Genomic DNA, 15,726 nt, shown 5'->3' with positions numbered 1-15,726 from the left:
AGAGGTTCGCTATATAATGGGTTTCAATTCATCAAGAGAATAAACAATTATATATGCATGCACCCAGCATTGGAACCCCTATATTGAGCAAATTTTAACATACCTGAAGGCAGAAATGCATAGCAGTGCAATAGTAGTAGATGTCAATACCCCACTCTAAATAGTGGACATCTCATTCAGAAAGAAAATCAATGAGGAAATGTTGGATGTGAACTACACTTTAGATGAAATGGACCTAATAGACGTATACTAAACATTACATCCAACAGCAGCAGAATACTCATTCTTAAGCACACAGAGAACATCTCCATTATAGATCATACGTTAGGGCACAAAACAAGTCTTAAGAAATTTAAAAAGTTTGAAATCATACCAAATATCTTTTCTTTTTTGAAAAGATTTTATTTATTAGAGAGAGTGCATGAGCTGGGTGCGGGAGCAGAAGCAGACTCCGCTCTGAGCAGGGAGCCTGACTTGGGGCTCGATCCCAGGACCCTGAGATCATGACCTGAGCCAAAGGCAGACGCTTAACGACTGAGCCGCCCAAGCGCCCCCCAAATATCTTTTCCGGTTACAATGTTATGAAACTAGAATATAATAACAGGATGAAAATGGGAAAATAAAAATAGGTAGAAATTAAACAACATACTCCCAAACAACTGATGTGTCATGGAAAAAATCAAAAAGGAAATAAAAAAATCTTGAGACAAACAAAAATGGAAACAGAACATACAAAATTTATGGAATGTTGCAATAACAGTTCTAAGAGAAAGTTTATAGAGATAAATGCCTACATTAAGGAAAAAAAAATCTCAAATAAGCAAGCATTCAAAAAAATAAGCAAGCATTCAAGGTGTAACTTTACACCCCAGGGAACTAAGAGAAGAACCAACGAAGCCTAAAGTTAGCAGAAGGAAGAGAATAACAGAGATCAGAGCAGATATAAGTGAAATAGAAATTAGGAAAACAATAGAAAAAAATCAATGAAACAAAGAGCTTTCTTCTTAAAAGATAAAATTAACAAACCTTTAGCTAGACTAAGTAAGACAAAAGAGAAAACTCAAAATTAGAAATAATGGTGGAGATATTACAACCGACACCACAAAAATATAAAGAAACATGACTTTCTCTGTTTGACTTATTTCGCTCAGCATAATACCCTCCAGTTCCATCCACGTCGTTGCAAATGGCAAGATCTTATTCCTTTTGATGGCTGCATAATATTCCATTGTATATATATACCACATCTTCTTTATCCATTCATCTGTTGATGGACATCTTGGCTCTTTCCACAGTTTGGCTATTGTGGACATTGCTGCTATAAACATCGGGGTGCACGTAGCCTTTCGGGTCCCTGCTTTTGTATCTTTGGGGTAAATACCCAGTAGTGCAATTGCTGGATCATATGGTAGCTCTATTTTCAACTTTTTGAGGAACCTCCATACTGTTTTCCAGAGTGGCTGCACCAGCTTGCATTCCCACCAACAGTGTATCATATGACCTCACTGATATGAGGAATTCTTAATCTCAGGAAACAAACTGAGGGTTACTGGAGTGGGGGGTGGGGTGGGAGGGATGGGGTGACTGGGTGATGGACACTGGGGAGGGTATGTGTTCTGGTAAGCGCTGTGAATTGTGCAAGACTGTTGAATCTCAGATCTGTACCTCTGAAACAAATAATGCAATAGATGTTAAGAAAGAAAAAAAGAAGAAGAAGAATGTAGCAGGAGGGGAAGAATGATGGGGGGGAAATCGGAGGGGGAGAAGAACCATGAGAGACAATGGACTCTGAAAAACAAACTGAAGGTTCTAGAGGGGAGGGGGTTGGGAGGATGGGTTAGCCTGGTGATGGGTATTGAGGAGGGCACGTTCTGCATGGAGCACTGGGTGTTATGCACAAACAATGAATCATGGAACACTATATCTAAAACTAATGATGTAATGTATGGGGATTAACATAACAATAAAAAATTAAAAAAAAAATAAAGAAACATGAGACGACTGTGAACAATTATATGGCAACAAATTGCACAACCTAAAAGAAATGGCTAAATTCCTAGAAACATACAACCTCCCAAGACTGAATCATGAAGAAATAGAAAATCTGAATTGATGCATAACTAGAAAGGAGATTGAATCAGTAATCAAAAGCTTCCAAACCAAGAAAAGCCCAGGATCAGATGGCTTTACTGGTGAATTCTACCAAGCATTTAAAGAAGAATTAATGCTAGTCCTTCTCAAACTCTTCCAAAAAGTTGAAACACATGATCTGAGGCCAACATTAACATGAATACCAAAGCCAGACAAGAATACTATGAGAAAAGAAAATTATAGGTCAATATGCTGATGAACCTAGCTGTAAAAATCCCCACATAAAATACTAGCAAACAGAATCCAACAGCATATTTACAGGATCATACACCATGAGCAAGTGGGATTTATTCCTGAGATACAAGGATGGTTGAAAATATGCAAATCAATAAGTTTGGTACACCATATTAACAGAATGAAGGATAAAAATCTTATGACATCTCAATAGATGCAGAAAAAAAGCATAGGGCAAAATTCAACATACTTTCATTAAGTATAGAAAAAAGAAGGAATACTTTAGTAAAGGCAGGCTTACAGCTAACATCATACTTGACAATGAAGAGCTAAAAGCTTTTCCTCTAAGATTAGGAACAAGACAAAGATGCTCAATCTCTCCACTTCTAGTCAGTATATTACTGGAAGTCCCAGCCAGAACAATTAGGCATAAATAAACAAAGAAATAAATCTTATTACATTGGAAAGAAAGAAGTAAAATTGTCTGTTTACACATGACACACGACATGATTTTATATACAGAAAACCTTAAAGCTTCCACAAAAAAACTATTAGAACTAATAAACAAATTCAGTAAAGTTGCAGGATACAAAATTAATTAAAAATCAATTGCATTTCTACACACTAGCAACAAACTATGTGAAAAAGAAATTAAGAAAACAATCCCATTTATAGTAGCACTAAAAATAATAAAACACTTAGGAATAAATGTTACCAAGGAGGTGAAATACCTGTATACTGAAAACTATAAGACATTGGTGAAAAAAATTTAAAAAATACACAAATAAATGGAAGGCTATCTCATGTTCTTGGATTAGAAGAATTAATACTGTTAAAATGAACATACTATCCAAAGTAATCTACAGATTCAGTGCAATCCCTATCAAAATTCCAATGGCATTTTTCACAGAAATAGAGCAACCCTAAATTTATATGGAACCAGGAAAGCCCCTGAATAGCCAAAGCAATTTTGAGAAAGAAGAACAAATCTGGATACATCACACTTCTTGATTTAAAACTATATTATGAGGCTATAGTAATTAAAATATTATGGTATGGCATAAAAACTGATCTGTGATCTGTTTAATCAAAAATGACCAATGAAACAGATCCAATGATCAAAAATAGATCAATGCAACAGAATAGAGGGCCCAGAAATAAATCTACACATAATTGGTCAATTAATTTTCAACAAAGGAGCCAGAATAGACAATAAGGAAAGAATAGTTTCTTCAATAAATAGTGTTGAGAAACTGGAATTCACATGCAAAAGAATTAAATTGAACTCCTATCTTTCACCATTCACAAAAAATTAACTTGAAACCGATTAAAGACTTAAATGTAAAACTGAAACTGCAGTACTCCTAGAAGAAGTAACAAAGGGAAAAAAAACCAAAAGGGAATATTTCTTGACATTGGTCCTTGCAGTTATTTTTTTTTTTTACTGATATGACAACAAAAGCCCAGGCAACAAAGCAAAAATAAACAAGTGAGACTATATCAAACTAAAGAGCTTCTGCACAGCAAAGGAAACAGCATGAAAATGAAAAGAACGCGTGGAATGAGAGAAAATACTTACACAACATATGTTTGACAAGGGGTTCATATTTGTAATATATAAGGAACTTACACAATTCAGTAGCAAAAAAATCACAAATAGTCCAATTAAAAAATGGGTAAAGGACCTAAATAGACTTTTCTCCAAAAAGGATGCCCAGATGACCAACTGATACATGAAAGGTGCTCAACATCACTAATCATCAGGGAATACAAAGCAAAACCACAATGAGATATCACCTTAAACCTGTTAGGATGTCTATTATTAAAAAAAAAGAAAGAAAGAAAGAAAAAGCAAAAGCAAAAGAGAACAACAAAAACAACATGTTGTTAAGGATATGAAGAAAAGATAACCTTTGTTAGTGGGAATCTAAACTGGTACAGCCATTATGGAAAACAGTATAGATGTTCCTCAAAAAATTAAAACTAGAACTGCCATATGATCCAGCAATCCATTTCTGGGTGTATATCCAAAGGAAATGGAATCAGAAGAGATATTTGCACTCATGTTCATTGCAGCATTATTCACAATAGCCAAAGTATGAAAACAACCTAAGTGCTCATGGATGAATGAATGGATAAAGAAAATGTGGGATAGATGTGCAATGGAATATTATTCAACCTTAAAACATCCTTCTTTGATAGCATAGATATCTCAGAGGATAAGTGCAATAAGACAGAGACTGAGAAAGACAGATACTGATAGTATCACTTACATGTGTAATCATCAGGGAATACAAAGCAAACAAAAAAACTCAGAGTAACAGAATAGAATCATAGTTGCCAATGGACTGGGGGTGAGGCAAAGAGGAGATGTTGGTCAAGGGGATACAAGCCTTCAGTTGTAAGATGAATGATTTCTGAGGATCTACTGAGGACCTACTGTATGGTGACTATAGTTAATAATACTGCATTGTATATTTCAAATTTGCTGAGAGTAGATCTTAAATGTTTTCAACACACACAACACACACATAAAGGTAATGGATATGTTAATTAGATTGTCATAATTTCATAATGTGCATGTATATCAAATGATATTGTACACTTTAAATATATATAATTTCATTTGTCAGTTATACAAAAAGCCTCCCCTGCCAAACACACACACACACACAGACATATACACACAGAAGGCAGACCAGTTTTACTCAGAATAAAAAGTGAAATTGTTTCAATCAGCTCTTTCACAAAACTTAACTTGACCAATTGATAATTGGTCAAACTACATATTTAAAAAAATTGAAATAACCTTGGAAAAAATTGGGAAATTATTTATTGTTGCATCTTTTTGTATAGATCAGCTTTTAGCTGTGTCAAGCGCTCTACCTTTTGTCTCCAGTAATGCTTTTCTATATTATTATATATGTATTTTTTTTCTGATGTGTGTATGCCATATTCCTTTTCCAGATGTGTTTCATTTGGGGGTTATTGAATAAACAGGGTCCTAAATGAATCAAGTATGTGTGAGAAAAATAATGTGATGAACCGAAATAAAAATAGTATCCCACTTAGGTAATATCTGTTTAGGCAATATTTTGGATAACAATAAAATTCTCACAAGAAGATACCTTTTTGCCAAAGAGGAAACTGGTCCCTTTGCATCCCAGCCCAAAACAAACTTTACTGGATTATTATTTTTAAATTTCACATATCTTATTTTGTTCTGGGTTCTGCACATATTTTTTTTACAGATTTTTTTGGCTTCTAGGATGTCATAAGCAAAAATAGTATCACTGGATTTTGGAACAGGTATAGGAATAAATATATAGACTACAGCAAGCACACACAAATTTAATTTCTTATTGATTTGATAATCTGTGGTTGGTTTTACCGCGATATACTGATTTTATTGAATATCATTGTGCTCATAGGATCATGAAATTTGGCATGTAATTTGTATCAAAAGTGTTCTCTCTGTATCATTTTAAAGAGCAATAGCTATATATTAATCACATAACTCTATATGGAATCATATTAACTGCAATACAAAATGTCTCCACCAGCATGACTCCTAGCTTTGGAACTGAGTTTTAAATGGATTATGTTGATGTCCATAGAAAGATCAGAACTAGGGCGCCTGGGTGGCTCAGTTGGTTAAGCGACTGCCTTCGGCTCAGGTCATGATCCTGGAGTCCCGGGATCGAGTCCCGCATCAGGCTCCCTGCTCGGCAGGGAGTCTGCTTCTCCCTCAGACCCTCCCCCCTCTCATGTACTCTCTTTCTCATTCTCTCTCTCTCAAATAAATAAATAAAATCTTAAAAAAAAAAAAAAAAAAAAGAAAGATCAGAACTAATAAAAGAACTAATTGGCATTAAGCCCTCTCTTCTCTGCAATCCCCTAGTACTTTATTAGTTCTTAATTTAAGAACTTAATTCATTCTGCTTTGATTTAGTGTAATTTGTCTGTAGGCTCATCACCTCCCACGAACTGTGAGTTTCTTGTATAGTGTCCTGTCCCATTCATCTTTCATATCCCACATCTATTAATAATTGTTCATATATTAAATGGTTAACTCAACGGAATATTTTTTCCTTTTTCTTAGAGTGTGCTTTTTAAATTTCTTCCAGAAATTTGGTACAACTGTATAAAAGTGAAGATGACACAGAAATTTCAAAGAAGATTAAGACTCACTGGACTTCTTTGGGCCTAGAAGAGGTACAGTTTGTAAATTACTCCGTGCTGCTTCATCTGGCAGGCCCGTCTGCCAGCTCTGTGATTCTGCGTAGCAGCGGCCAATGCTTTCGTCCTAATGGCCAGCCCTGCAGCGAAGAAGCCAGAACACATAGCAGCCAAGATCTGCTCTACTCATATGCAGCCTATTCTGCCAAAGGAACTCTCGAGGTAATATGGCCATTTGTCTCTGTCATTTATAGTGAAATGGAATTAGAAAACAGCAGCTTTCATCTAAATTGAACTAACTGGCAAGATGCAACATAAAAAAGTGACCATTAAATGTTCTCAGTGTGGAGGTGCCAGGGAAGGGGAAGGAAGACTTGGATTGCCTGACCTTTTTTCTTGTCATATTTTGAAAGTGAAAACATGTTAGAAGAATTTAATTCAAAAGTGTTGAATGTGTGACTGAGTTACTCACATTTTGCTTAGGACGCATTCGTTTTATTCTGGGGGGTTTTGAAGAGGCAAATTTTAATGGATTGATATGGGCAGAAGGAAGAAATGGAGGGAGTTGTGTTTTGAGGTTGTGTACACACACAAGAAATGAAGTGGAAAATCGATGTGATTATCCACAGATTTAAGATTTGAAATACGGTGCTTCTGCTTTCTTGATGGAAAACACGGGAGATAAGGAGCCAGGTGCAAACTATTGCTTTACTTTTTCTGCTTAGCTAGTTTTTTGGCTCGGTGCTGAAGCACGTGCCTTCCAGAGTCACATAGACGAGTTTCAAATCTCAGTTCCCTAATTACCCACTCTTACTTAGCCATCTAGGGCTGAGTTCCCTCATCTCTGTGATGGGGATAAAAATTTTTCCAACTTTATAAGGCTGTTGTGAAAATTAAACTAGCTAATATATGGAAACCTTGGAGAACAGAGCCTAGCCCACAGTAAGGACAAAATACCAGTTAGATATAATATATAATTGGTCCTGTTTCCTTTATATAGGAACATTTTCTGTCTCCATGTAAAAATACCATTTTAATAAACAAATTTAGTTTTTTTTACAAACCTTTAGATTGCCTCATTTAATACAAATGAAATAATTATGTTTCTGATTGTTGTTAATTATTGGCAGAGCTTTTTCAGAATCTATTAACTCTGATTAATACATTAAATATTTAAATCATTTGAAGTTACTTCACAGATACGTTCCTGATTTTTGTTTTTTGTTTGTTTGTTTTTCATTTTGGGGGAGAGGGTGGAGAGAGAGTTCTTTTACTGGTGCTTCAGCATTGTTTGCACTCTGTTACGTCATTCTCTGACTTTTAGCAGAAGGACTGCATATAACCACTACCATAGAAAGCCTTATGATTAATTAAAAGTTAATATAATAGTAAATGTCTGCAGTATTTCTAGGGTAGGACTCATGTAATTCGATTTGATTAATATATACTGTTTATGGTAGGCAATGATGGGAGGGAGCCTGCCAGCACCCTTTTGTTGGTTCACAAGCTCTGGTCTCGAGTCAAGATTCTAAAGTTACCCCACATATTTTCTTCAGACTCCCAAACCTTCATTAGCCCCCACACATTTCCAGTACCCTCTCTATCCCAGTTGATTCAGCAGAGTAATCTCCTTGCCTTGAAAACAAAACAAAACATGTCCAAAACCCAGAACAACAACAAAACCCCCAGGAGCCTGAGTGGGTCCTTGGAATCACCCCCATCTATTTGCTTTTCAATGTGCTCTGGCAAATTATTTATTATTCCTTTCCCTAGGTGATATGAAAAAGCCATAACATTACAACTTGTGTCCCCGTTTCCTCAGCAGGGCCCTCTGATAATCTGCTGGGCCATTGGGCTGGTTTTTTGTGTTTCCTCGTAGCCACATCTCTAAGAGTTTTCTACACATTTATCTTATCAGTTATAAATGCTTAAATTTTCATTGTTTCATATAAAAGAAACCAAGGTCTACTACAGAACCATGGAACTACTTAAATGCCCATGAAGACATAAGTCATTTTGGGACCATTTACCACTTATAAATGCTATAAAAACTACCATTTTTAAGGAAGAAGTATCGAGAAAGATTTGAAGAAGCTTTTAAAAGGGAAAAATAAACTTTGCTGTCAATGTAGAAATATACTCTATGTTTGAAATACAGGCCTAAATAAAAGGGAGTAGTGTTAAAGGAATTAAAATGCAATTATGGATAAAACAAACACCTTGTATTTGGAGAACATAATTTGAGAAATTAACCATGCAAATTAGATGAAGACACTAATGATAACTATTTTTAGAATTATATTAATAATTCAAATCTATTATACTAAGTACATAATAATTTAAATATTTATATCAATAAATTTATCAATGCTGATTTTTTAAAAACTTAAACGATATTAGCATTATGATTTTCAAAAGCAAAGCAATTTCTAGGTGACTATTTTATATGCATATAGAATATTTGCATATATTTTCTATACATATTTTAGACCGATGTATTATTGAAACTCACATATTCTAATTAATAGATTGTGGGTGATTTTCTGTACCTCTTCAGACCATTCTTAATTAAAATCAAGTTTGAGAGGTTGCTGCTGATGATTCAGGCATACCTACTTTTTGATTTTGAGTACATTGTATTTGCATGAATTTCTATCAGGCTGAGCCATTAACAAGTTCTTAAATTATTCTAGTCTGACTGCCAGCAAAGCTCCCCACTACTTTTGCTTTTGACAAGGTTATTTGTAGAAGAGGAGTGCCCCTTTCCTTTGAAGAGCTGTCATGTCCATTCATCATACGACCACTTTGTATAACTTCCAATTGTTGCTTTTTGGTAACAGTCTAAACAGCATTAGTGATATCTGAGATCTACTTCGGAAACCTACTTAGTGCCAACATGATGGATGGTGTACTTTGCAACTTCTTTGTAATTCATTGTGTGCTAGAAAGGTGACATTGTTTACCCCATCATGATGACAGGTGGGTCAGTAGAGGGGTCCTAAGGAGAGTTGTCCTGTCAGATGCAAAATACATATTAAAATGGATACATAAATAATTTAATGTGAGTGAGGTTAGCTTCAGGGAATAAACAGTGATTTATATTTTTATTAAAAGATAAATATCAACTATAATATTATCATACTGTTAAAAACATTGGTACTGAGTGCTGACAATGTCTAGTCAGTTTTATAAATAGAATATATGGCCTTATGTAATTCCTGTGCAATTATTTCTTTTGTCCTTTGTGAAACCCATGCAGATGCAGAAAAGCAAAGGAAACAATTAATATTTAATATAGGTTGGTGAGATTTGAGTCTATTGTGTTTATGTTTTTGAACAGAGAATTTGTTTTTACTTTAATACACTTCATAGATTTGGGAATTTTCTTTCTGTTAAGTATTATTTTGTGTCTGAAAGTAAAAACAAATAATGCAATTTTATGGAGAAACTTATTTTCAGCAACCCATTAACCGTGCATTAAGATAGGTTGTCATCAACACATTTATCACTGCCCCGTGCCTCAGAGAGCCCAGAGTTGTATCCTGCCTTATTAGCTGCACAACGGTGGGTTGCTCATTTTGGTTCTCTAAGCCTCAGTGTTCTCATCTGTATAGGGGAACAATAACAGTACCTCAACTCGTTGTTGTGGGAACAAAATGATGCAAACCATGTAGAGTGCATTGAGTGCACTTAGCACTCTGAAAGTGTTAGCTGTTGTTATTATGTGGTATAAAATAAACACATTTAAATGGGAGAAATTAAAATATGAGAACCATTTATCATGATTTGGCAGTACAAACTTTTTATCATATTGTCTGAGTGTAATCTTCCTGTCTTCTGCTTAATATGACAAATATTAATCATTAGGGAGGAAAATGCCTTGTTAAGTATGAATAAATAAAAAATACATATAACATCTGATCCAATTTTTAATTTAAAACTAAAGGCTCAAAGAAACTAGGAGTAAATATTTTATTTTTGAATGCAGAATGACAAATCATGTCCACTTGGGCCTGAAAAGCATTGTTTGTCTTCATCTTGTAAAATATCAAGCCATAGTGTAACACATGAAATCTAAACACTATGTTGAATTGTATCAAGTAGTCTTAAAGAGAAAAAATATAATCACTGCATGGAATCCTTGGGGTACTTACAATCAGATGTCGATTTTCTCATAGCTAGGAAAACTTTGTCTTTCTCTTTTAATATTCTCAAACAAAAACAAACTTATCGAGTGTTATGGCAAAAGGCAGAGATGTATACATTTGGCTGTGAATGCTTCCTGTTATAGATAAGAAAATTATCAGAAAGCTAAATAAAGGAATAGAATGGAATTGCATGATTTAAACTTTTGTTGTCTGGGTAAGAAGATGAAGCTACTGTCTCACCAACAGAAAAATGTGAGCTTGGTGCAAGCAGTTTTTTAATGTTGAAAATGACTTTGCATTTTATTTGTCTCCCTTCTTTTCTCTTGTGGAATCCATCTTTTGGTCAGCAGTGCACAATTGTGAGATAAATGGCTGTGAGCACATTTGTATATAATGTTGTTACCTTTTAAAAATCTGCATAAAATTTCTTGGCCCAATATGACATTTTCCTTCTGGTTTCGTGAGCTTTGTGCATCAACCAACTTAGTTAAGAAAACAGTTCCATAATTGCTGCTTTTTTATTTGAACATAATAACCATGGGGTTAATTTCCACATATTTAAAGTACATATTTTTCCTGTATTTAAAAATTAGACAGAAGCATTTACAAATACAGAAGTGACCTATCACAACGTGTTGTCTGGAGTTAAATCGTTTGTCAGAGAGGTTACATCTACCTGGGAAAGAGAACAAAAGCCTATTTTATGAAATAAAAGTTTTGAAACAAAGATAGCTGAGTTCAGCTAAGTGGTTAAAGTGCAATGAATTTTCTTTCCCTCTTCATTAAAACAAATATGGCATTTTTAGTGAGAAAGTATTTGACTACAAAGTTCTAATTTGATCAAAGTTATTTCTAAAATTCTGAATCATCATAATTAAGTGTTATCTGACAGAAAATTCTAGGTCTGCATTTTTATTTTTAGTGTTGACATGATTTAAAGCATGCCGTTTACCAAGTTAAGTGATAATGTAATATTCTTAACAAATTTAATATATATTTTAATCTCCATAAAGTACTAGTATTTAAATATGTACCTTATGGATAAAATTTACCTCATTTCAGTAGGTGCTGCAAATTCAATTTTTTCAGAACTAGAAAGATCTATGGAAAAGTTGATCCTTAGGTTTATGTATTATTTCAATACACTAATCTGATTGATTTTAAAAGAAGCAGAATTCTGTCACATTACTTTCATGGCCTCTAGGAAGAATCCTCTTGAATGAATTTGCAACTCCTTCAATATCCTTACCTTAATAAGTTGAGTATCATTTATTAAATAAAGTTCCCTGTGATTATTAATTTGTTTTTCCTTATATTTTAATTTGATGGTGAAAGATTAGGTGACTAATCCAGTGTTTAGCTCTCTGGGTCTCGCTAATATAACAAGAAACATTCAGCATTCAGCATACTGGGTGCCTCTTAAGTGCCAGTCACAGGGGACAAAGTGATCAATAAGAAAGCTCCAGACACTGTCCACATGCACCTGGCCGTCTAATAGGAGAAACTGTCAGTTAGGTAAGCAATTGCAAACTGCATGCTCGAAACTACTGTGAGCAATAGCAAGATATTTAAATATTCTAAACTCGTTTCCTCATCTATAAAACGGGCAGAAGTACCTCCCAAATATGAATCTTCTGAAGATAGACTGAACACAATTGATATGCTCTCCTTAGTAAAATGTCTAGCACAGAGGACATAAATGGTTAAATATTGATTCCCCTATATCATGTCATAAACTCATGACCACTTCAGTCCTTCTCCCAACCCTCCCTTCCTCTCTCTCTCTCAAAAGCCCTATGTTCAATTTCCAACTTTCTAATACCTGGAGGTTTTCTGTGAACTCCTCTTGCCCTCATCTCTCTCTTGCTGTTACCCACCTCTTGCTTTCTTCTCCTTCTCTTCTCTTTCTACTTTGCCAGGACCTAGGCACCAGCTTCAACCCATACCTCTAATGTATACCTGCTTCTGTTTTCAGCCACCTAGGACAGCCCTGAGTAATACATTGCTCTACCACTTAAAAGGCCAGGTACAAGTGCCCCAATGGTGCGCTGGAATGGTTCAAGTCAGCTTGTTCTGGCTAGTGGAAGCAATTCTGTGAATCTTTCCTAATTCTGATCTGATATTTAAACCACAAAAAATTATAAATCTACACATCAGGGATCGCCCCCCCCCCACACACACACCAAGATACATTTTACTAACATACAGCTTCTCTGCACTCAGTAAGCAGCAAGAAACTCGTTTTCGAATTACAGCATGGCCACAATATTCAGGTAGGGTACACAGAGCCAAGAACAATGCTACAGAGACCACTCAAAAGTCAGTAACAGTATTGTAAGGGGCGGAGAACTCCCTTCTGATTTCCATCTGAAAGGGGAAGTTCCTTAGATAAACTTTACCTTTCACTCAGAACTATTGGAAGATCAAGAGGTAAATTCTTTTTCCAAGAATTCCCTCAAATTATCTGTCAGAGGGGCACCTGGGTGGCTCAGTCGTTAAGCATCTGCCTTCAACTCAGGTCATGATTCCAGGGTCCTGGGATCGAGCCCTGCATCGGGCTCCCTGCTTCGTGGGAGGCCTGCTTCTCCCTCTCCCACTCCCCCTGCTTGTGTTCCCTCTCTGGCTGTGTCTCTCTGTAAAATAAATAAATAAAATCTTTAAAAAAAATTATCTGTCAGATGTAACCCCTTCTGGGATACTTGGAGCATTTTGCAAAACATCAACTGATCTTCCATCCTCTTTCTCGAGCAACTGAGACTGGTCCACCAGCTTCCTGCCTGGACTCTCAACACAGTGACCCTGTGTCCCAATTGCCCTATACCCTGATGCCAGGAGATATGACTGAGTCATTCCAGGTTACTTATCTCCAGAGCGGTTAGCCAGGGCTGCTGCTGTTATTTTTTACTTCATTTCAAGAATCTTCCTAGTTGACTGCAGGCAAACAGAGTAAATAAGTTAAACATGTGGAAAGTGATAAAGTTGCAGAAACTTTCATAACCAGTTATTGCTGATATTCATGGAAATGTCAATGGAGTAGGATTAACGTCTTCTACATTCATTTATATTCTCCATTCTCATGATGAGAAAGAATAATCTAGATCTAGTTTCTCTATACTACTTTTGTTTCTAGGATTTGTCAACCAATTGGGCCAAATCTTCTTTTCAGTTTCTAAATATTTTTAAGTCTCCTTTTTGGTAAAAGCAGACCAACCAACCAACATACTCTCACCTCTCTCAGCTGCATGTGTACCAGCTAACTCTTGCTACTGACTGTTGTGTATCACCTAACTATTGTTCTTTCCTTCATTGATAAATTTCCTGAAATTCTATCCCTATCTAATCTCTACCCCTATAAGAAAATTAATAACTTCCTATTTCAATGTTCCATAGTCATGTTTTACTCCTTAACATATAAAATGTCTTTGTTTCATTTGATAGAGCTCTTCATTCATTTGTTCTTAACCTCTGCCTAAAAAGTTCTTTCCCCCCGGTGAGTGCATGGCTTCTCATCAGTTGGATGTGATCTCCATAGCAATGCCTGCCCTGACATTCTTATTAAAATAATTCCTTATCACCCTCTATTACATTACCCCTTCCTTATTGTTGTTAGGGCATATCATAACTAAAAGTCTTCTGACTTGTTAGTGTCTTTGTTTATCTTTTTATTGTTGACCTTCTAGCAAGAGAAAGTCACCAGAGCATGAAGGTACCTTTTGTAATTCATTTTCCTCCATACCTTCAGAAACTAGAATATAACCTGACACATACTATTGGAAAATGAAATAATTTCCTCTTTAATACACTCTTCCTTGGACTTCCATAATTATGTTTTCCTCCTAATTCTCTACATATTTTTCATAATCTCTCTTTTAGAAGACATATTTTTAGCTTTCAAAATGACTTTAACAAAAACAGTGAAAAGGAAAGATATTCTGGTGGTTATTTTTGGCCAAATAATACAAATATCTAAATATTTTGTGAGGTAATATTTATTAAAATTAGCAAAACTTAAAGTATATTTTCTTTCCAACAAATCTATTTTTTCTTACTCTAGTATCTTATTCTTAATTTACATAATTCTGTCTATTGATTTTGGAGATTATAGACTTGAAACATAGAGATATAAACCCAACAGAATTGTGCTTCACTTTGGTTAAATTTCTATATTACAATAGTTTTAACTCAGTTTTTCATCCTTTAGATGGATGTGCATTACATATTAGATTATAAAACATTTTGCAAATTTTTAAAATAATTACTATATGTCAAGACAACTAACCACTACTATGGCTTATCTTTGTTATTTCTGCTATAGAAATGTGGTCATCATGTCAGGAAGCCTTGCATTTAGTGTATCATTGTAGCAAATACTTTTTTCAGTAAGTGTATATATTACAGTAAAAAAAAAAATGATAAAATTGACAAGCACCTCTTTATCTGATTTTTTACACCAAAAACAGCAAAATGGATTGTGTGTCTCATGCTTAATGTTGGATTCAGTTGGGATGTACTAGTTTAGCACACTAGCTGATATCCCTTCTGATTGGTTAGGAGTGCATTTTAACTGATTAGTACTTGTGTTCCAGTTGTTAAAGATTTTAAATAGCTAAATATTATTTAAATAATTAATAGTTTTTAAATATTAAGTTATTTTACCTTAAAATATTAATTATTTTATACAGCTCCCTACTTATGCCAACCCCTAGTTGGTCTTCATTAGCTGGATTACCATCCTGAGAAGGAGTTTGAAAAGATGATGACTGATTAGTGATGTCTGCCACAGGAGTGGGAGGAAACAGTATTGCTTTTCATGCTTCGGTACAGTGTGGTTTCCATGATAATATCTGTGTGGTGGAAAGCCATTAAGTGAACTTGAAAAAGAAGTGCTAATAAAATTCTAGCAGTCTCTGAATTTTGAAGTCTTCATAAATATTAACATGTTAATGCCTTCTAGAAAAGACAGAGGTAAACATGGGAGGACTTTTTGATTTTTACAAGTTTTTAATAGACATAAGCACTAATTTGAAGAGGATTCAAAGCTAGATTATATAAGATAGTAGTAAATTTCTGAAGT

General features: G+C 34.9%; 1 protein-coding gene across 2 annotated transcripts in view; it reads left to right on the top strand.

Annotated features, from left to right (window-relative positions):
- NAALADL2 (N-acetylated alpha-linked acidic dipeptidase like 2) overlaps positions 1–15,726 on the top strand; it is a 1,303,067-nt gene that overhangs the window by 753,890 nt on the left and 533,451 nt on the right. For both annotated transcript variants that reach the window (XM_078069051.1, XM_078069053.1), the window contains one exon: positions 6,453–6,726. In XM_078069051.1, the coding sequence (XP_077925177.1) occupies positions 6,453–6,726 (274 nt within the window). The remainder of the gene's footprint in view (positions 1–6,452; positions 6,727–15,726) is intronic.

Source organism: Halichoerus grypus, chromosome 1 (assembly GCF_964656455.1).
Source record: "Halichoerus grypus chromosome 1, mHalGry1.hap1.1, whole genome shotgun sequence".
In the NCBI taxonomy this organism is placed as follows: domain Eukaryota; kingdom Metazoa; phylum Chordata; class Mammalia; order Carnivora; family Phocidae; genus Halichoerus; species Halichoerus grypus.
The sequence above is the reverse complement of the archived record's forward strand: the minus strand, read 5'-3'. Positions and strand labels throughout refer to the sequence as shown.